This window comes from Lynx rufus, unplaced genomic scaffold (assembly GCF_022079265.1).
Source record: "Lynx rufus isolate CCGP_SWC_20201006 ecotype Redwood Valley unplaced genomic scaffold, mLynRuf1.p SCAF_6, whole genome shotgun sequence".
NCBI lineage: Eukaryota > Metazoa > Chordata > Mammalia > Carnivora > Felidae > Lynx > Lynx rufus.
Genome location: NW_025814878.1, coordinates 34,869,244 through 34,890,855, shown reverse-complemented (window position 1 = coordinate 34,890,855; position 21,612 = coordinate 34,869,244). Strand labels below are relative to the sequence as shown.

General features: G+C 36.5%; 1 protein-coding gene across 1 annotated transcript in view; it reads right to left on the bottom strand.

The window, feature by feature from the left end:
- The window catches only part of TRDN (triadin), a 496,354-nt gene that overhangs the window by 169,990 nt on the left and 304,752 nt on the right, over positions 1-21,612 (bottom strand). The window contains 3 exon segments of the mRNA XM_047103003.1: positions 10,019-10,078; positions 11,353-11,406; positions 13,733-13,737. Of these exon segments, the coding sequence (XP_046958959.1) occupies positions 10,019-10,078; positions 11,353-11,406; positions 13,733-13,737 (119 nt within the window).

Sequence of the window (21,612 nt, the reverse complement as noted above, 5' to 3'; positions counted from 1 at the left end):
TGTAGATTAAAGCCAATTTGTCCCTAGCTGCTTTCAGAATTCTCTGTCTTTGTATCTTTCCGTTTCTCTATGATAGGCAGCAGTGAAGACCTATTCTTGTTGAATCTGAAGGGAGTTCTCTATGCTTCCTGAATTTGGATGTCTGCTTCCTTTCCCAGATTAGGGAAGTTCTCAGCTATAATTTGTTCAAACAAACCTTCTGCCCCTTTCTCTCTCTTTTCTTCTTCTGGAACTCCTGTGACATGGATATTATTACATTTTATTGAATCACTTAGTTCTCTAATTTTTTCTTCATAGTCTAATACTTTCTTATCTCTTTTTCTCGGTTTCATCTTTTTCCATAATTTTATCTTATATTTCACTTAGTCTCCCCTCTGTTTCCTCCAACCTTGCTGTCACTGCATCTAGTTTATTTTGCACCTCATTTACAACATTTCTTAATTCATCATGACTATTTCTTAGTTTCTTGATCTCTGCAGTAGTAGATTCTCTTCTGTCTTCTATGCTTTTTTCAAGCCCAGCTATTAATCTTATGACTATTTTTCTAAATTCTCGTTCAGATATATTTTTTATATCTGTTTGAAGATTTTTCTGTCATTTCTTCCTGGAATTTCTTTTGAGGATAATTCTTCCATTTCATCATTGTGGATAGTTTTCTATCTTTTGTGTGTGTAAATAGCTTGTTATGTGCCCTGCACCTGCAAAAACTACTATATTAAAAGTCATACACTGTCCAGGGCCTGGCCCTTCAGGAAGTGTTTTTGGAATGTGTTGCTTGCTTTATGTTATTGTGACTCTGGTTGTTTTATCTCCCTACTTGTAGTGGTGGTTTGGACCTCCCACCAGGTGTGCTTTGATTTGTTCATTGAAGTAACCCTGGAAAAAAAAAATTAAAAGGGGAGGGTGGTAGTGGAAGATGCCTTATCGCATACAAAAAGACAGGGCTGGGGAAAAAGAAAAGAAGAAAAAAAAATTACAAGGCAGAGAATCGGAGAAGCTATACAGCGTATTCCAGAGAGAAAGACAGAGAGACAGAGAGAGAGAGGCAGAGAGACAGAGAGGAAAATAAAGAAGGAGATACAGAAGAGGTGTGAAAAGAATTAGATTAAAAATGTCTGCTTAAACAAACCAACAACCAGAATAGAGAAGGGAAGAAATAAGAAGAAAAGGAAGAAAATATATATATATATGGATATAAAATAAGAATTGACCAAGAATCAAATCAGAAAATGCAAAACCACTGGACCAATATCTGACGGTGCCTTGAAACCCGTGGCTGTGTTAGTCTGGAGGAGGGACTGTCTGGCTCAGTCAGTGTGAATCTTGCTCTGTTAGATGTGCAGTTACCAGGCACAGAGGGGCATGGTTTCGTATAGGCGGTCCTGCCTCCACTGTGGGCCCCTGTCTTGTTCCCTGAAGCCCCTCCTTGTAGGTGATGGGGAGAAAAATGGCAACACTCCAGTCTCTCCTCCCCAGACTGGGTGTTCCACACCACTCCGTTCAGGCCTTCTTCACAGTGCCGCATGGGCCTGTGAAGCTGGTTTGTCCCGCTCCACTGTCTCCCTCACCTCCAGGTGCTCGGCTGGGATTCAAACCCTGATGTCTTAAAGAATCCCACTCCACCGCCCTTGGTTCTGGGGTAATGCCACTCTGCCCAGCAGCCAACAAAGCGCCTCTGGGTGTCGGGCACCTGCAGGGTCTTTTGTCCTTGAAGAGGCTATACACTTTCTTCCCACAGTACTCAGGGGAGGGAGGGGACTAGTCTCTCCGACTGCACCTCTGAGCTCACTACCAAGCCCGGGGCTGGTTCCCCTCCTCCCGGGGCATGCATACAAGGGTGGCCAGCCCCAGTCCGGAGAAAGACCCGCAAACCTGGATCATGTTAGAAATTGGTTCTTTCTCCACTTTTTCCATTTCCTGGTCTGTGGTTTTTCTCATGTCCAAGTACAATCTTACACTTCCATAGCCTCTCATTCTCTTCCTTTTGTCTCTCCACAGAAGGGGATCCCTCCCCTCCATGCCTACGCCACCCGTTTTATCTGTCCCATTTCACTATCATACACCTATTGTCTGCCAAGTTGTCCTGGTGGGCTCCTGGAGATGTTTATGTCACTCTGTAGCCTGGTTTCCTGGAATTACAAGTCTTCTGGACTCAATACTGCTGAGTTTGAGGGATGAAGGAACTTCGGGTCCCTCTACTTCTCCACCACGTTCACTACTGTCTCTAAATTCTTTTTTAAATCAAAATGCCTTGGAGTGCCTGAGTGGCTCAGTCAGTTGAACATCTGACTCTTGATTTTGATTCAGCTCATGATCATCCAGTCATGGGATTGAATCCTGAGTCAGGTTCCGCACTGAGCATGGAGCCTGCTTGAGATTCCCTCTCTCTCTCCCTCTTCCCCTCTCCCCCACTTGCACTCGTTCTCTCTCTCAAAATAAAATAAAATAAAATAAAATAAAATAAAATAAATATCAAAATGCATTTACTTCTTGTTTGCATTCGACCCAGACACACTTTTGTATTGTTGAAACCAAAAGCTAGAACGTGGAGCATTATCCCAGAGATCCCACAGCATGGCATGATATTAATTCTCTCTCACCTTTTCTGAAGCAGTTTAGCTTCTATCCTGCTAATTGAGATGTGATATAAGAGGTAATCAAAGATATCATTATTAAGTAAAAAGTCAGCAGACGTTCTTGTATTATTCCATCACAAAATCCCTTGCCCTGTAGAGAATAAGCAACTATTGTCTTACATTTCTGTGATTACAAAACACTTGAAAATATATTCTTTTGCCTTCAAGGCAATTCAAGCATTGTAAATGTTTTTAATATAGTCAAGCTGCCATCACCTGAACTTGGACTTGCAGCCTGATCTATTTGGGAACAAAAAGCTAACTTTAAAGGAATATACGGTTGCCTTGTAATTACAGAGCACCCCGAAGTCAAGGCTGGGAATTACTAATTTGATCAAGTCTATTTGTGCCAGATAACTCATTATTTACCTGCCTGAACAAATTCTTTAATAATTTCATTTAGGGCATGCATTAATATAACTGTCTGAATATCTCTCAAAAATGTGTGAAGTGCCTATTTTTTGAACTTGATATTAGCTGGTAGATTACTGCAAAATTTATAGAATTCTGGAAAAAATTAATCTAGGTTTCAAAGTGCAACAAATAATGTTTAGCTGATGTGTTTGTTAAATTCTACCCAAATACATATGCATAAAATACAAAATTCAAATATAACATAACTTTCTAAAACCAAGTGTTTTTCAAGTAGAGGAAGAGATGGGGTGAGCATAAACACCTATAATTAATCATCTCAAAATACAAGTCTGGAAAATAGAAGTTTGCTCTTTTAAACTAAAACTTAAAAGTGAAAACATTGGAAAGATGCTATGTATTATCTTTATCTGTACATATATATAGGAAGTTACTTTTAATTACACATAAATTTATTTTAGTGGTCTGCAATCTGCCATGTAAATTATTTTGAGCTCTAGTAGCTCGAACAATCCATTACAAAAGATTCATGAAGTAAAATAGATGCTATTCTATGTCTGGTAGGCATAAAACTTAATGACATATTCCAAGCTATAAGCTTCTGTAAAGTATCATTTACAATTTCTCAATGACAAAAGTAGATCTTATATAGAGAAATCAAATAGTCAAAGATTTTAGTTTGTGCAGAATTTAATTGTATTCGCCTCAAACAATCATTGAAAATATTCTGTGGAAATATATATGGTTGCATACTTTAACACAGCACAAGCCTTATGAGTTGTTTTTTATGAATGAATAATTCTTTAAAAAACATTAAAGTACATTTCACAAACTTACCCTTTCCTATTCAGTGAACATCAAGGACATTTTGATATGTCTATCTCTAAAACCAAGGCTTTCAACTCAGAATGTATTTATTATTGGAGTTTTAGTTTTATCACCAGAGCTGCCTAATCTTCATGTACATCTTCAAATGCATGCTTCTTTTTATACGACAATCTAGATAGATTCTTCTTCATAACTTGAAAACACCAGGTTTTGACTACTGGAGCATCATGGTATTATCTCAAAAAAAGCAGATTATTTTTTCACCCATGTGCTCATCAAACAATGAATTCTCGATTAATGCTTAGATTTCCACTCATACCTTGTCCTTTTGAGCATCAGTCTCTCAAATTGTGTTGATGTCCACAGCTTCTAAATTCACCTCCCAAAACAAAACTAAACAATACAAAAAAGACTCTTTCCTCCTTCATGCAGACACAATTAAAAAAAAAAAAATCACTGCTTTCCTCTTCATTTTTGTGCCTCCACTGCAATCTGGTTTTTTTCCTTCACTCTATAGGAAGTGCTCTTGTCTTTCCTGCCCTTGTGTCACAGCTTTTAAGTAACATTCACAAGGCTGATAACTTCATGATTCTTGAAACATCCATTTCTGAAATGTCTCTAATACCAAACTCTTTTCCTTTTCCTTTTCCTTTAATCTCTCTAGCAGTTCTTTCAGCCTCTTTTGCTTTATTTTCCATTATCTAATCTCTACATGTTGGAATTCCACAGGTCTTCATTCTGTATTCTATTCTCTATTTCTTTTCACACAATCTCTCTGGGTAATCTCATCTATTCCCAGAGAAACAAATATGATCTATATGGATTTCTATATATGTCGCTTTACTTCAGAATCCCCTCTGAAATCCAGACCTATGTATTTAACTGCCTTTTTAGAGTAGAGTAGATGGGTTAATATCCTGGCCCTGACATTTACTAACTGTGTGACCCTGGGCAAGTTACTTAACCTTTCTGTGTCTTAGGTTACTCAATTTATAATAAGGATTAGAACAGCTTATTTATTCACTTATTATAAGGATTGAATGAGTTAGTATCAAAAAACAGTGAAAATAGTCCCTGATATAAAATGTGAATGATATGTCACATACACTTGAAACTTAACATACTCAAGAGGAAACTAGATTGTTTCTATCACAGTTGTTCCCCAGATAAGCTTCCTCATCTCAGTAAATGATCCCATCTTTTAATTGGCTTACCTCTTCTTTTTCTCCCTCTAACCCATTTTCAAAATGAGTATATACTTGTGTAAAGTATAAATGAAAATGTTTTTCTACACTGCTAATATCCTTCGTGTTTCCTATTATACTTTTAATAAACACTTACATATGTCCCTATATATTCTGACCCCTTGTACTTCCTCTCATACATATTGCACATTTACATCTATCATGCACGCACACACACACACACACACACACATACCACATTCACACATCACATAAAGATGCACACATCAATGGCTGGATCCTGACAATATATCAGATTCCAATTTAAATTCTGTCTCTTAAAGGGGCGCCTGGGTGGCTCATTGGTTAAGCATCCAACTCCTGATTTTGGTTCAGGTCATGATCTCATGGTTCATGGGATCGAACCCCCTGACAGGTTACATGCTGTCTCTTAGAAAAGCCTGCTCTAACAAGCTTATCTATTTAAATAGCTCCCTATCCCCACTCATTGCTTTCTCCTCACTGCCTCAAATTTGTTTCTCCTATGGCCCTTATCCCAAGTTGGACTTATGGACATCATGTTCACTGTGTGCCTCCTTTATCAAAATGTAAACTCTGTTAGGGTTTATGTTCAGTTATCTACCTCTGTGTACTCAGCACCTGGCACAATGGCTGGTATATGGTAGACATTAAGTGAATATTTTTTACAAGAATGCATGCACGAATACATGGATGAGTGAATTTGTCCTTTTCTAGCAGCTATTCCAGAGAAACTAGTATGTTTTTTCAGGATCTTTCTTATAGTTTATACTCCTATTCAGATAATTCTTGGGAAAAAAGTCATGTTGCAAAGTGTGATAATGAAACATCATTTTACACCATTATCTATCAGTTATCAAGTCAAAATTATCTTCATAATTAATAGGCTTGTAAACATTATAGGGTGGTAATGAATCTAATTCCAAAAAATTTATGATAACTTATAACTCCAGAAATGCCAATCTGAAAGAAATGAATCATAGTTTTGATCTTATTCTATCCTGGTTTATGTTTTTTCTCCAGGTTATAATTGTATCATTACAAGGAAAAGCAACTTGTTAATTTTTTAACCATTATAACCTCATCAAGCACTAAGAACATTATTTCTTCAAAAATACCATTTTGTGAAATAAAGTGATGAAGAATGTCTTTTATCTACAGTTTAGGTAAAGAATAACACAAACTATATTTGACTATGTCTTATGAGCACTTTAAATTGCCACATTTTTATCATGTTGCTTGATCAACCCATCTTTGTGTAATTCAGGCCTTCAAAAACCTTCTTTTATTATGTGAGTTTTATCTTATAAAACATTTCTGTATCTTTATTATAGATACCTTAGATGGCCTCTTTTAACTTCCATCCTCCTTCCAGATGGAAAACATGGAATGCCAAAAACCTGCATCTTCCAGACTCACTTGCAGTATATTTAATTCTACCAGTTAGATGCACCTATAGGAGACTGAGAAGCAGACATATTTTGGCACAGGTCACTTTGATGTGAGCCAGTTGCTTAGGCTGGCCTCAACATTTCCAGGATCTAGTCTGTGGGTGTTAAGAGGCAGCTTTGATGAGTGAAGCCACTTCCTGACCAACTGACAGGCCTTGATGCTCAGTAATCTAGTAACAGCTCCTTGATTTCAGGGTTCTTCCGGTGCTTCCAACAACTGTGCTGTGTCCACTTTCCTGGATGGAAGTCCTTCTGCTTGTCTACCTTGAGGGGTTTGTATGTCTAACACTGAAGTGTCATATAAACACAGGGAGATATTTTCTAAAGGTTTTTATTTCCTCTCTTGATTGGGTGTTCCATGGTGTTCAGACTGAAACTTACCTCATAACATTGTAAAAATATCCTGGTGACTATTTTTTGCCATTTGATACAGTGCTTTATAAGTGGCACATATTTGTTTGTACCAGGACAATTTGAAACATATACAAAACAAGAGATTATTATCATGAACCCGGATGCACCAATTACCCTGTTTCAACCATTATTAACTTGTGAATTGGCAATTTTCCTTAGCATAGATCATTTGCAAAGTGTGATTTACTAGTTTCAGGCAGTAGAGGCTCATTTATCATAGAATTTATGTCTCAGGTTCATTTGCATCTACATAATTATAAAATATACATGTAATAAAATAAAATAACAATATAATATGTAAGTAACTTTATATGTTATATAAATGTAAATAATACAAAAGTCAATATAAATATAATAAAATATCGTGGTAAATCCCATAAGTATCTAGGCATATCTTATGCCTTGTAAATTACCTACTCTTTGGGGTTAGAGTAGTGACATCAGACACTCTGCTATATTCCTCTGACTATTTTAGGAAGAAATGACATACGTGCCCCAGCTCTTCAAGATTTCAGATTATTTTCAATTTCTTTCGTTATCTCTAGAAATTACTATTGTCACATTTCAAACTGGCTGCTTTTAAACCATATTGCCTCTCACATGAAAATACAATTGGAGAATTATTAAACTCTAAAAAGAAACAAGAGTTATAAACCAACATTAATTAAATCTGTGTCTCTGTCCCTCTCTCTTTCTCTTTCTCTCTCTCTCTCACACACACACACACACACACACACACACACACACACACAATTTTGAGTGTATTGGAGAGTTAAGAGCTTATAAACAAACAATTTGCACATATTTTCATTAGGAAGTTGAACTAATTTTTAAGATCCAACAGTATTTTGTGTCATCAACAGTAAACATACGAACAAACAAACACACGGGAAACTGGTTCCAAGAAGGACAAACTTGCTTTTCAACGCTAGCTGAGCAGCCTTCCCCAGGTATGCTGAGCAACCACCCAGTTAGTTCTGTTTCAGTGGATGAGCACATGAGCACTGGCCTTGTAGGCAGTGAATGGATGAGCCTGACCTTGTGGGGAGTGATATTGGCATAATCAGTTCTGTTGCCAGTGGTACATAACCTCACTCTGACATGACTGCTGGGCTAATAACACAGGTCTCCCAGTAGCAGAGAAATATCAAATTTTCCCATCACTCACTGTCCATAAGGCATGTTGCCTTTCTCCTAAAAAACTAAAACCAAACTAAAACGACAACCATGCACATCACTGAGTTTTGCCAAAAGTATTTTCTGATTTTGCATTTGCAAACATATGACAAATATTTTGGAGATTACAATTCAATTCAAAACTTCTTCTGCAAATACCTGGTAAAACTGATGGTCCAGAAAGGAGAACCTTGTTTCCCTTTAGCACCCAATCATGTCACAGATATACGGACCCAAGCAGCCATCAAATAGCCAAAATTGCATTTTTCCTTCTCTTATGATAAGGTACATATTTCACCAGGGGCATAAGGAAAGTTTTAAGTCAAACTCAATGAATGTTCAACAATACAACAGATTCTACAATAATATGCCCTTACTAACGAAAATTTGGATGCAAGGTAAAATATTTGGCTATCAGTTCTCAGACCCACAGAACACCTGGAGGTCTCTTCTTGAGCATTTCATGAGTCATACAATCATGCAACTGTTAATACTTTACAATTTTTTTTACCCTGCTTACACCATGATGTTGGGGACTTCCTGCAACCCCTATTTGTTACTAACTAGTATCTAGTTTGGCATTCGGTGGCCTTCCTTTTCAGGATCCTTCACCATCACCTTTTCCCCTCTAGATAAGCTATCTACTTCCTAGAAGAAAACCGTTTTCACTGATGCTATCCAGTCCTTCTCTCTCCACACAATAGCCTGCCTTGAAGCTCTCTCTTCAACCTCTCCTTCATTTAAGCTTACCTACCACCCCATTTTCTAGGGCATTGTTTCCAGCTTATTATTACACAGAAAGGGTCTGGAAATCTCATTCACTTTAAGTGTTAATAACTGAGAAGAATTAGTTTGTTAGCCCATACACACAGGCCTAGGAGATTTGCATCTTAATAGAGGACGATTCCTTCATAACTCAACGGAATGGAATATCTCTAATAGTGGAATTTCAAGCATCACTGACACTGGTGGAGGAAATATTTGGGGGTGAGAACACTTAACACCAAACCATAATATCTCATAATGTGAGACAACTATCTTTTTCACCTAGACTTAAGCTTAACCTGAATAGAAGCTGGTATTCATGTTTGAACAAGAATTAAAGCACGACTAAGTATAAAGCAAAAATCTAAGCTGTTGAACAACGCTCTTTCTTAATGGTCTGCATTACTCTCTCTGAGCTTCTTAGCTTTGCAAAGTGGTGTTATTATACTATGTAGCTCTTCTCAATTTCATTATGTCTTCACCAGGATGGCCTTAAAGTTCTCTGAATTCAGCCTCACTAAACTTTAGACAGGCTTCTTTCTGACCTTAGGCTCTTACCCTCCTTTTACTTAGAGCAATTACTTCAGAAGACTTGTAATTGTAAATTCTTTCTCTGCTCCTTTCAAATAGAAATCTTTTTAAAAGGCTCTTTCCTGGTTTTCTAACTCAAGAATACCTTTCTCAGGGAGCAGGAAGCCATCCCTTTGAAATGTAATCATCAAGAACAATAGTACCTCAGTCTCCCAGTTTCTGTGGGATAGTAAGGATCTAACTCCTTGGAGTGCCTTGCTCCAAGCTGTAAAACTGCACTCCAGTCACGAAATTAAGAAACCAGTCTACTTTTGCTTTGAGTCAGGCCCATTAGCACACACATGGCCTAAACCCTCCACCCCATTGCAGCTCTTAAAAATCCTCCTGCTCTTTGTTTCAGTGAAATTGAGTTCAGAATGAGTTGTGGCCTCTATCCTCTTTTGCAACAGCCTTGAATAAAGCCTTCCTTGCATGTTTAATTTCATCCAGTGCAATGTTTACTTTGACAGCCTGAACATGCACAGATTTAAGTACCTATATCCAGTTTGTTTACATCGCCCCAAAATTCTTTCATGAACAAACATTGTGAACATAATTTGACTAAGGAAACAAAGTACAATACCTTTTTTTTTCACATCAACGGCAGTTTCCTTGTCGGTTTTCTTTTTGACAACTTCTTTCTCTGGTAGTAAAATGAGAAAATTTTACTCATTTTAGGCATCTGTTTAATTCTTATGTATTTTGGGGCACACGTGACTGCCATTATGGCATCCAACTCATCTTCTATAGAGTAATCCTAAATCCGTGCCACAGTAGTGTCAAATATGAGCAAACCAGCACCTTCCTAACACAAAAGGAGCTCTGTTGTGTTTCCTCCTCAGGAAGGGAGCAAATTTGTGCTAAGCTCAAAAACAAAATTCTCATGACAATGGAAACATTATATGCCATTATCAATTTTGCTATAATTCAATAGTTTTTTTTAATGTTTATTTTTTTTTTTTATTTTTGAGACAGAAAGAGAGAGAGAGAGACAGAGCATGAATGGGGGAGGGTCAGAGAGAGGGAGACGCAGAATCTGAAACAGGCTCCAGGCTCTGAGCTGTCAGCACAAAGCCCGACGCGGGGCTCGAACTCACGGACCGTGGGATCATGACCTGAGCCGAAGTAGGACGCTCAACCGATGAGCCACCCAGGCGCCCCTCAATAGTTTTTCTAAAGGACATTAAAATGAATATATTGAAAGTTCTCTGGGCTATCAAGCCACTGGAAACATGTCAGAAGCAGAAATCTCTGGAGCTCATTTGAAACTTCAGATGCACTATTTGAAAACAACCATCTAAAAGTAATAGGGGTGCCTGGGTGGCTCAGTCAGTTAAGCCTAGGCTCAGGTCATGATCTCGCAGTTCAAGAGTTCCAGTCCCCGTCAGGCTCTGTGCTGACAGCTCAGAGCTCAGAGCCTGGAGCCTGCTTCAGATTCTGTGTCCCCCTTTCTCTCTGCCTCTCCCCTGCTCATGTTCACGCTTGCTCTCTCTCTCTCTCTAAGGATAAATAAACATTAAAAAAATTTTTTTTAAGTAACAAAATACAGTGTATCAATCAACTAGGTTTTTTTTTCCTTATACATTCAATAGTTGCCCTTTTGATAGACACTTTTTATTAAACTGAATGAATTGAATAGGAACTTCATATTTGTATTTGCAGAGAGAGAACTGAGTACCACTCCTCAGTAAGAAAAAAATTCCATCAGTAACAATTTAGAAAAGTGTTTAGACATAAATTTTCTTTTTAAAAATTTATCGATTCCACCTTGTTTAGAATATTTATAAATTTCAAGACTGCTAACAACAATAACAATAAAATGATTAAGGGAATATCTTTCCTAGAAAACAAGAGCTTTATGAGTAGTATTGTAAAAGGATATTAATTGGGTTCTGTGTTAGTTTTTAAATTGTTCACCTTTCTTTTTTGTTTCAGAAGTCACTTTCTTCTCAGCTTTCTTCTTTTCCTCTTCTTTTTCTGGAGAAGAAAATTGAAAATATTTCTTTCAGGAAAATGTAATACAAAGGAAAAACCAAGATTTGAATGAAGGATTACTGTGAAATCACTTCTGCCTCCAGATAGCTTTGTGACTTTGAGCAAGTGATTTAATCTCACTAAACCTTATTTTCCTCATTTGTAAAATAATAGTACTCCCCTCAAAGTTAGATCATGTTTACAAAGCACTCTGCACAGTGCCTGGCTCACAGTAAATGCATAAAATTGCAGGTTGTTAATATTGTTTATAAATAATGAACAAGATCCTTTGAGCTTTCTGAACCAAGCAATTGTTTGGTGCCTAAAGTAAGATAGTAATATATGAAATTAAAACATCGTATCTGGGAAAGATACTGCAGGTAAACTAAAAGAAATACTTTTTTTGTTTTCCTTTCAGATGTTTAGTTTCATTAGAAGTAGTACAGGAGGCCATTAATGTGATCTATTTTGATTTAACCGTTTGTCACATCTGCTTCTTGTCAACAGGCATTTGGAGCCTGGTGACATCTGTCTGGCAGTGTGTTGGGGACATAAGTTCCACTGCCCTTTCTGAGTGGTTGTATCAACGAGGGTGCTCACACTCTGCACCCAGAGGTTTGCAATAAGTCTGGGTCCCACACAGAGCAGCATGTGGTGGCTCTGGACTTCCTCGTGGAAGAGTTACTTTTCAGAGATCTGAGAAATCTTAATCTGAGGGGCAGAGGGAACCTCAAATGCCTAGCCACAGCCTTGTTAACAACTGGTCATCTCTGGACATTGTTCTGGTGAGTGTACTCATTTCATAAGAAAGTCATGTAGAAGTTGTTGAAATGGAATATTCAGTGTTTTTAGGTTTGAGGCAGCTCTAAGTTCAGTTAATGTTGGAAGATGACTAATTTTTATCCTCAATTAGTGGTGCTATTTACCTTATATTTGAAACACCTTTGTATCTGTCCTTTGTCTCTCCTCACACATATAGATGCCAAGCATTCAAAGATTTTCATCATCCAGAAATATTATGAGATTGTTACTGTGCTGAAGAAATCCAATGCATAGTTCTAGTATGAATGTTGAAATTGTCTACTAATGACTGCCTCTCATTAAATATAGGAATTAATTCATTCCCTTAGGTATAGAGATTTTTTACCTACAAGATCAAAGACAACACTTTCAGTGTTAGAAGTATAATTTATAAAGAACCCCTTTTCATGGCTCCTAGAGATAAGCTGGTGTCATAGGGAGAAAGATATTCACACTCTGTCTAAATGTGTCTGCAGTGTGCTATTACAGCCCATCCAGTCAGAAGTAGAGAATCAACAAGTCCAATTCTGATAGTTCCAGAGTTAGAAATAAACCACTTGAATTCCACTTTGCCTTTTCCTAAAGGTTTATACATATTAAATATGCAAATCATGTTTAAAATTCTGAATAAAGATACTTTTGACTTAAGTATTATTACTTTCAGCTTGTCTGGGAGAAATTTTACATAGCAGGGTATTTTCCATGTTATCTAAATAAATGCATATGCCAGACAATTGAATTGGCATTTGCTAAACATTTGTGCCAGAATATGGATTAATTAAAATACAGATTACTTGTAAATATTTCTTAGCCCATATCAAATAGCAAGACTGTAGTCACAATAAGATCACAACTCAGTATCCAAATCTCTCCGTTTCATAATATAGATGAATAAATATTTCATTTAAAAGTTCTTGCCAATTAGTCAATCTTACATTGAACTTCAGAATGAAAGTAGATATTTGAGGTCATAAGATGGAAGACACTCTTTTCATTTTTTTTTAAAGAGAATACTCTCGTGTAATAAATTCTGCCCTTTAAATTAATATAACCGGAATTTTATTGTGGTGATACAGTGTTCTTGCCTTAGTTCAGATTGAATTAATACTTCCATTTACACTCTGCCTGTGATTATGGCCATACACCGAGAGAGTCATGAATAAAAGTAGAAGTCCACAAAAAAGCAGGTATAAATAATGTACTTTAATAACATTTTTATGAATTAGACCTTTAAGCTGTCATTATGGGGCTTACTTTATTCATGGTGAATTCACTTAAAACATCAAATTGAAGATTCTGCATTTCTTCAAGCACTATTGTCTCTATTCTATAGGTGATTTGGCAGCAGTGGAATTAATGGAATTATAAAAGACACAACAATTTAATTATACCCTGCTCAGAATATCCTGCCAATTTCTTTAATGAAAATACTCCTTCCCCTGACTTTTATCTCCCTCAACATTCAACAACACTCTTCCCTTTCCGCCTGACTATGCACCCAAATATTTAATTTCATCCTCACCCTCTCTTCCAAGTTGTTGGCTATTTTGTTTGTGGCAGCTAGAGAAGAGTTAGAACATTTAATACCATTGGTTTTCAGAGGGGGTAGCAATTAAACGTGTCTGTAGAATGTGAACTTATCAGTGTATTGCCTCTCTCTGGCAAAAGTGTCATACGCCCTGAAATGATGGCTCTATATGGCAGGGATCACAGGAACGCTGGTTGAGAGAGAAATCCTCTCCACAAGGAGCAGCTCTGAGCCACAAATATGTTATTAGCTTCTGCATAAATTAACATTAGATGAAAGAAAAATTAAATGACTTACTTTTTACTTTCTAAGCCCTTACAATGGGCTTTTCTCTTGCTTTTAAATGTTTTTATGCCATCTCAAACCCAGAGAATGAACAATAGTTAATTATAATCCTAAGGCTTTCTAAGATGCCTGTTCCCAGCAAAATGGGAAAACAAATGCAAATGTTGAATTTTCAACTTATGTTTTGTTCGTCCCCTCTTTTCTTTTCTACTGTAGAGAAGCAGATGGCTGCTTCTCTTCTAACCTTCTATGGCCAGGATGGATGTATTCTTGGTCCGAGTCATGTAAACAAGGGTGTGTTTGTTCTATAACAATGCATTCCAACACATCTTGCCACTTTCACTTTATTTCTTTAGAGTGGCAAAGGTTGGCCTGGAACCCCACTCATTCCATGATCATGGGAAGCTTCACACAAGCAGATAAGTTCAATGACAGCAGTGATTATTACAGTTCTCCATTGTTATCATACAGAAGCATGAGGCAAGAGAGAAAGCATGGGTGCTAGCGTGGATGACCTTGGTCTAAATTCTGTCTCTGACCCTTTCTGGTTATGGGAAATTGGGCAATGTGCTGTGACACACTGAATTTCATTGTCCTCATTTGAAAAATGGAACTAATAAAATCTACTTTGCTGGTTTGTTGTGAAGAATGGAGACGCTGAGCTGAAGTGCCTAGACCAGAGGGAACGTTCATAAAATGTTGGCAGCGGGTAGCTATTACGCTATTTTAGAAACAATAAAAATCTGACCACATATAATCTTCAGTAATTTTTCTAGATACGATATTTATTGATCTATTTAAGAAAATGCACATTAATTCTTATTTTTCTGTATGAAGAGAGGCTGTGTCTGGAATACTTTATATTAAGAAACTTCAGGAAAAAAAGTACATCAGTAGGTTTAACATGCTATGAAGCGGTGCTATGCTGGAATGAAGCGGATTCCAGTCTTGGTTTCGCTATAATTAGTAGCCGCTGCCTTATGTAACTATGAGTAACTCTTCCATTGTCAACCATAAAAGGCAGGGGAATGAGTAGAGCATATTTAGGGCCCTCTTCACCCATGTATTGTCCAAATGAAGCATGCTTCTTGCATTATTTCTTAATTTTGCTGGGAGTAGGCAACTTAAAAAATTTTATCCTTGTAAATAGCTGCTGTATGGTCTCTGGCCTTGCTGTGGCTTCAAAAATGTTAAATGTGGGAAACAGTCAGTTTTTAAGGCTTTAAATAAATATGCATGTTATATATATATTCATATATATGTATATTTATATATATGAATACATTTACATGAATATATAATGTCAGGTGGTAATAAGGGTCAGGAAAAGAGAGCTTGTTTTGGAAGATTAAAGAATAAGAGGTGGAAGGAAGCATTGCATTTTTTTTTTTAAGGAAGAAGTGTAAATCTTTTAGAATAGGTAAGATTTGAAAAGTGTCTTGAAAAACAGCAGGAGAGCTTTGGGCTATCAGGGAGAACTTTTGAGACGAAGGAAAAATATCTGCCAAGACCTTGAACATAGGATTTGTTGTTCATGGTATGACTGTCCCATTTTACTGTAAGATAAGAAGCCACTGAGAGGTTTCGAGCAGAGAAATTATATGACGCTGAGTTACATTTTAAGAGGAATTTTGGCTGTCACTGAGTGGTGTTAAGTGACCCATTGGACTGCGATCTTGTATAGAAGAATAAGAAAGTAAAAGAATAAAACACAAATATATGTATATTTTTCTTTTTTCCTTGTTTTCTTCCTCTGAATTATATTTGGGACTCTTGAAGGAATGTAACATTACAGAATCGTGGTAGGAGTAACTCACTTTACATTGTAATTAGGTTGCTATGGCAGCAAAGCTCTCTAAATTAAGGACTTCACTTGAATTATCTGGCATAACTAAACTGGCCTGTCCGAACCTGAATCCAATGTCTTTGCCTTAGTTTTTCTGTTAGTGATAGCTGAATTATTCTTGGAAGCCAGCTCCTCTCATTATCAGCTATTAACAACAAACAATTCACAATCAGCAATTCCATTGCACCTTTCAGTGACTACCCTGAGACTTTTAAAATTACAATTTTCTCAATCAACAGATGTTTATTTTCCCTTATGTCAGACCCCTTGCCAGGGTCTATAGTGTTAAAAGATTCCCTCTGGGAACACTAGGTATGGGAATAAGTGGGGAAGTTTACAATTATAATAAAGACTTTGAAGGATATTCAAGGTAGAATCTAAGGGAACCATCACAGAGGCCCAGAACCAAGAAGGCCATGTGAAACTTGCAAAAGCTACTTCTGGGGGAAGTAAGCACAGACTGAGTCGGAAATAGCCCGTAGAGCCTGGTTTGGACAGAGGGTGGCCAGTGTTATTGCCACGGCCAGCTGAGGGAACTGAGGTGCAGAGTGACTGCTCCTGTCCTGCAGGCACCTCTTACAAACTCCTTTTTTTTTTTTAAGTTTATTTTGAGAGAGAGAGCTGGAGCGGGGAAGGGGCACAGAGAGGGAAAGAGAGAATCCCAAACAGGTTCCACACTGTCAGCCCAGAGAACTGTGAGATCATGACCTGAGCTGTAATCAAGAGTTGGATGCTTAACTGATCGAGCCACCCAGGCGCTGCTGAGAACTCCTAGCAATATAGTACCATTCACAAAGGAAATGTCCCAAAGGACTCTAGATCTGATCAATGTAAGTCCAAACTTTTTCAAGATACCATAATACAGTTCATTAAGCCTCAAAAGGATTGTGGAGAAGGGATCTCCATAATTATTTTGTATGGTCTGAGCAAGGCAAACATACGTGTTTAAGTTTGGTTGGAACGTCACTCATTAAGGTCATAAAGCACTTGACCTTACAGATGTCAGCATTGACTTGGTCCTCAGGTAAAAACTGTATACCTCCTGTAACCTGTGAGGAAATCTGCTCAGGAAAAAGACACTTGCCCAGTTTCCCAAATCCTGTAATTGACATAACAAGGAGTCCAAACTAAAGGGTTAACACATCCTGCTCTCACTGCAAATGGAAAATAAAGCTTGAGGTGGACTTATTCTATTAAAAACTTGCAAGTGAACTGACCCCTAGACAGAAAAGAAGTTCTAGTTTTGCTTTGTGTTGTCAAACTTATCTTTCAGCTCCCTTATGGCTGACGTTCTCTGACATAATGACAAATTTTTTTCTACTTCTGAATTTAGTATGCAAAAACTAATGCAAAGAGAAAGATTCTTTGATAGCTTTCAAATTGCAAAAAAGTTTCTTATGTTAATTAAACTTGATATTTAAAATGGATAAGATAGATTTCCCTCAAACCTTTCAAAAATGATAAAAGCTTTTTAGATAAGTGATTTCATTACTTTTGAATGGGTTATATTTATATAGATGAAGGTTGCCACATCTGGTTTTTTTTTTCACTTTTCTACCTAGAAGTGCAAGAGCAAAGACAACCTCAGAGTGTCTGTGTGAGTGTGTGTGTGTGTGTGTGTGTGTGTGTGAGAGAGAGAGAGAGAGAGAGAGAGAGAGATGAGAGAGACAGACTCTGGTTTTTCTTTTTCCCTCAATGCTTTTACATTTCAGAAAGTAAATGCTCAAAGCTTATTGACTTTCACTAAGTGAGAAGCTCTCCCTCTTCATACACATCTCTGGATAGCTTTCTATAGTACAATTGCATTTTTTTTGTTCTTTTGTTTTGTGTTTTGTTTTCATTTTGATTTTTTTAGTGCTCCCCACATTTAAGGACCTTGGAAGAGCTCTTTTAACCCCTTTAAAGTTTATTTTTATGCAAAATTATTGCTTCTTTAAGATCTTTTATTGTAAATGTTTCCAATGTGTCTTTCAGTAAGGTAAGAAAAACATAAAGAAAAGATTGTTTTCTAACACCTTTTCATTTTCAGTATCATATTATTTACAAGAGATTACTTTTGCCTTATTTTCATCTTAATTTTTTTTATATATATTTATCTGTATCTGGAAATGGATTGCAAAAGTATTTCATTACATACGGAATGTTAAGAATGCCTAGAGGGCCTCCCCCGGGGTGTCTCAGTCCATTAAACATCCCACTTAAGCTTAGGTCATGACCTCTTGGTTTGTGAGTTCAAGTCTCCTGTGGGCTCTGTGCTCACCTCTCAGAGCCTGGACCCTGCTTCTGATTCTGTGTCTCCCTCTCTCTCTGCCCCTTCCCTGCTCATGCTCTGTCTCTCTCTCCTTCAAAAATAAATAAACATTATTTTTTTTTAAAAATGCCTAGAAACATCAGAAAATTAAACTTTTCTTTTTGTGACAAAATTATCAATACTTAGAGAAAAAGCTGGTTATCATTCAAAATTGAAATATATATCCCCTTAAAGCACCATTTCAAAGATACTGCTATTTTTATAACAGATCCTTGAGAAGTTAGGACTTGATTTACTAAATAAATTAAAAAGACTGAATAGTTATTTTCAAAAACAATTTGACTTTAAAATTACTAAGAGTTATTGGACATGTGTGTAAGTCTGATTTTCAATGGAAATCTTTCCATTTTTAATAATATGTCTAATGGACATCAATATTAAAAAGGAAACAAGTATCCTTTCAAAGAGTACAACTTTAAAAGTTGTAATCATTTTAATATGTTGAATTTGCATTTATTTTAACTCATGGGCTACATAAATTCCATCATCTCTCATGAACTATACCAAAGAAGTAACAAAACTTTTTGTTTTCTCTTTCCACATATAAGGTCTATTCTAGTAGATCAAAAATTTTTACATGTTTAATGTTTAAAATATTAAACATAACATTAAACATCAAAACATTACATCAAACAAAAACATTAAAACAATAAATCCTTTATTATGTTACCAGTTGCCAAGACTCTACTCTATTTGGCTAAAACTGACCTGGCTTTAAAGATGCATTTTGTTCTAGAGAAGAAGAAAAGTATCTTTTGGAATTGTAACAGACTCGTCTAAGAGGAGGAAACATTTAGGTTAAGCAGACACAAATAACAAATAAATGTTTTATAAAGAAATACTGGTACTTACAAAGTACAGCTTTGGAGGGATCCAGTTATTTTTTTATAAAATGTTTTATGAGAAAAATTTGCTGGCATGAGAGGTTTTAATCAGAATGCCATAATAAGAAAGCTACTAATAGATCATGTTCACACATATTCACAGCCCACGTCATCCTTAACTTCCTCTCTGTTCCTTTATAGATCAAAATACTGGGTAAAAACTACTTTCTTGATACGATGATAAAAGTTATGAGAGAACAAATGACAGATTCTAATCAACAAATGGCTCCTTTACTCTTTCCTGCTTTGTGGATGCCACCCCTTGATCCCCAGCATAAACACTTACTCCTGCTGGAGGGTCAAATCAGATCAACCCTAACTATACTGTTAGATGTGTAGGGGTAGAAAAAACTTCCCTTACACATAGGTCAATAGGAAAAAGTAAATGTCTCAGAAAAAAAGTCTTTCCAATAATCAGTGGTGGGAAGTCAGAACCAAATGACAAGAGAGAAAAATTCTAGAGACACAAGTTTCTTATGAAATATATTTAATACCTATTAAAATGTATTTATATTTCATAATCCATGAAAAACTCCCATTTCTTTCCCTTCTTCTTTCCCTTTTTCTTGACATTCTTCCACTTGCTTAAGATAGTCCCTCTCTCTTTGTCTCTGTCTCCCTCTGCCCCTCCCCCACTCGTGTGTGTGTGTGTGTGTGTGTGTGTGTGTGTGTGCGCGCGCGCACGCGCGCGCTCTCTTTCTCTCTCTCTCTCAAAAATAAAAATAAACAAAAAAGAGTTATCTTCCAATTCCCTCCCAGGCTTATCGAGGATATTACACACATCATTTTACAGAATTTTGATGATGTGTTGTCTTAATGCAGGACATAGCTCTGACTGAGCATCTCTCTTAGAGTTACAGGGCTTTTGGCTTTGTAAACCACTCCATTCCCCTACCTCTTCAGGCCTAGGACTGATAGAGCCTTCCTGTTTTTGCTAGCCCTGGGATGTCTCACCATACCTCTGCATCTTGATATGCCAGGGACCCTTACATACTCAACAAGCCCCAAACTGAGCTCATTATCATCTCTCCAAACCTGTTCTTATTCTTAATGCCATTCATTTACTCAGGTCACACAGACTTTAGCAATCATGCTCAACCCTAACACTTAATTGCTAGTCTTAAAATAATGGAAATAGTCTAAACCTGGATATGAGACACCTGGCTTCTAATTCCAATTACAGTTGACCCTTGAACAACATTTGAATCACACTGGTTCACTTACAAATGGAATTTTTAAATAAATAGAGTATAAATATACAGTAGTATAAATACAGTAGTATAAATATATTTTCTCTCTTATGATTTTCTTAATAACCTTTTTTCTAGTTTCCTTTAAGAATACAGTATATAATACATATAAAATATGTATTATCAGCTATTTATGTATCAATAAGGATTCCAGTCAACAGTAGGTTATTAATACTTAAGTTTTCTAGTAGTCAAAAGTTATACATGGATTTGTGACTGCTTGGAGCGGGCGAGCAGTGCCTTAGATCTCCACATTATTTGAAGGTCAATTGTATATCACTGTTATAGCTGTGTTCTCCTAGGCAATTTACTTGATTTCTCTGATCAGCTCTAAATTCTAAAATGATGTGAAATCATATGCACTGCTTGGAGTTGTTTTGAGGGTTAAATGGAATTGTTCAAAAGAAAAGTAGCATAATTTTTCCTCATGAGCAGTAGCCTCCTATAATTGTCTCATCTCCAGACCCCCATCTCCACCCCTCAGCTATCCATTCTTTCTATGGCTGATGCAATAAATCTAATGTGAATCTGATCATACTCCTTCTTTGCTCAATTGCTTTAGCAGGCTCATGTAGTCTGTGAGGTGGCATAAAATCTTTAGCTGTGTGTACAAAACCCTTCAGGATATGAACCAAATTCTATACTAAGAAATTATATAGAGTTTCACATATACTGACTAATGCCACTAATGCATTATTATCTTCTAAAGATACCAATTAAAAACTACCATAATATTTAATGATTTATTATACATATAAGAGAAATTTCCTGATAAAAATTATAACAATAATAGCAATTAATGGTTGAGTATCTAACTGTGCTAAAAAATGTGCTAAGTTGTTATACACATTATTTCATTTAGTTGTGTTAAGTTTCTAAGTTAAATAACTAGTGAAAGTAGTTTGGTTTATATATTTTATCAAAATTAATACCTAAAGGTCAATTCCATCAAAAATTGCTGAAAGATATGTTTATTTCACCACATAACAAAGAAAAATATTATATTGGCCTAAAGTTCAATAAAATTCATTGTGTCATAGAGTTAATGGAATAAGAACTGGGGCCAAATTTCTATTTTATTATTTTATGCTCTTTGCTTCTTAGGATATATCTCACTGAAGAGCTAAGGTGATAAAGTTCTTGGTTTAATAGAATTGTAAATAAAACATTACTAGCTCCTGTAGAACATTGTCCTCGGATTCATCCTATGGTAAGAAATAATCTTATAATAAGTTTCCTATAATGCTTTATTCTCCTCTATACAAATCCTACCAACCCACTCTTTATGGCCCAATGCA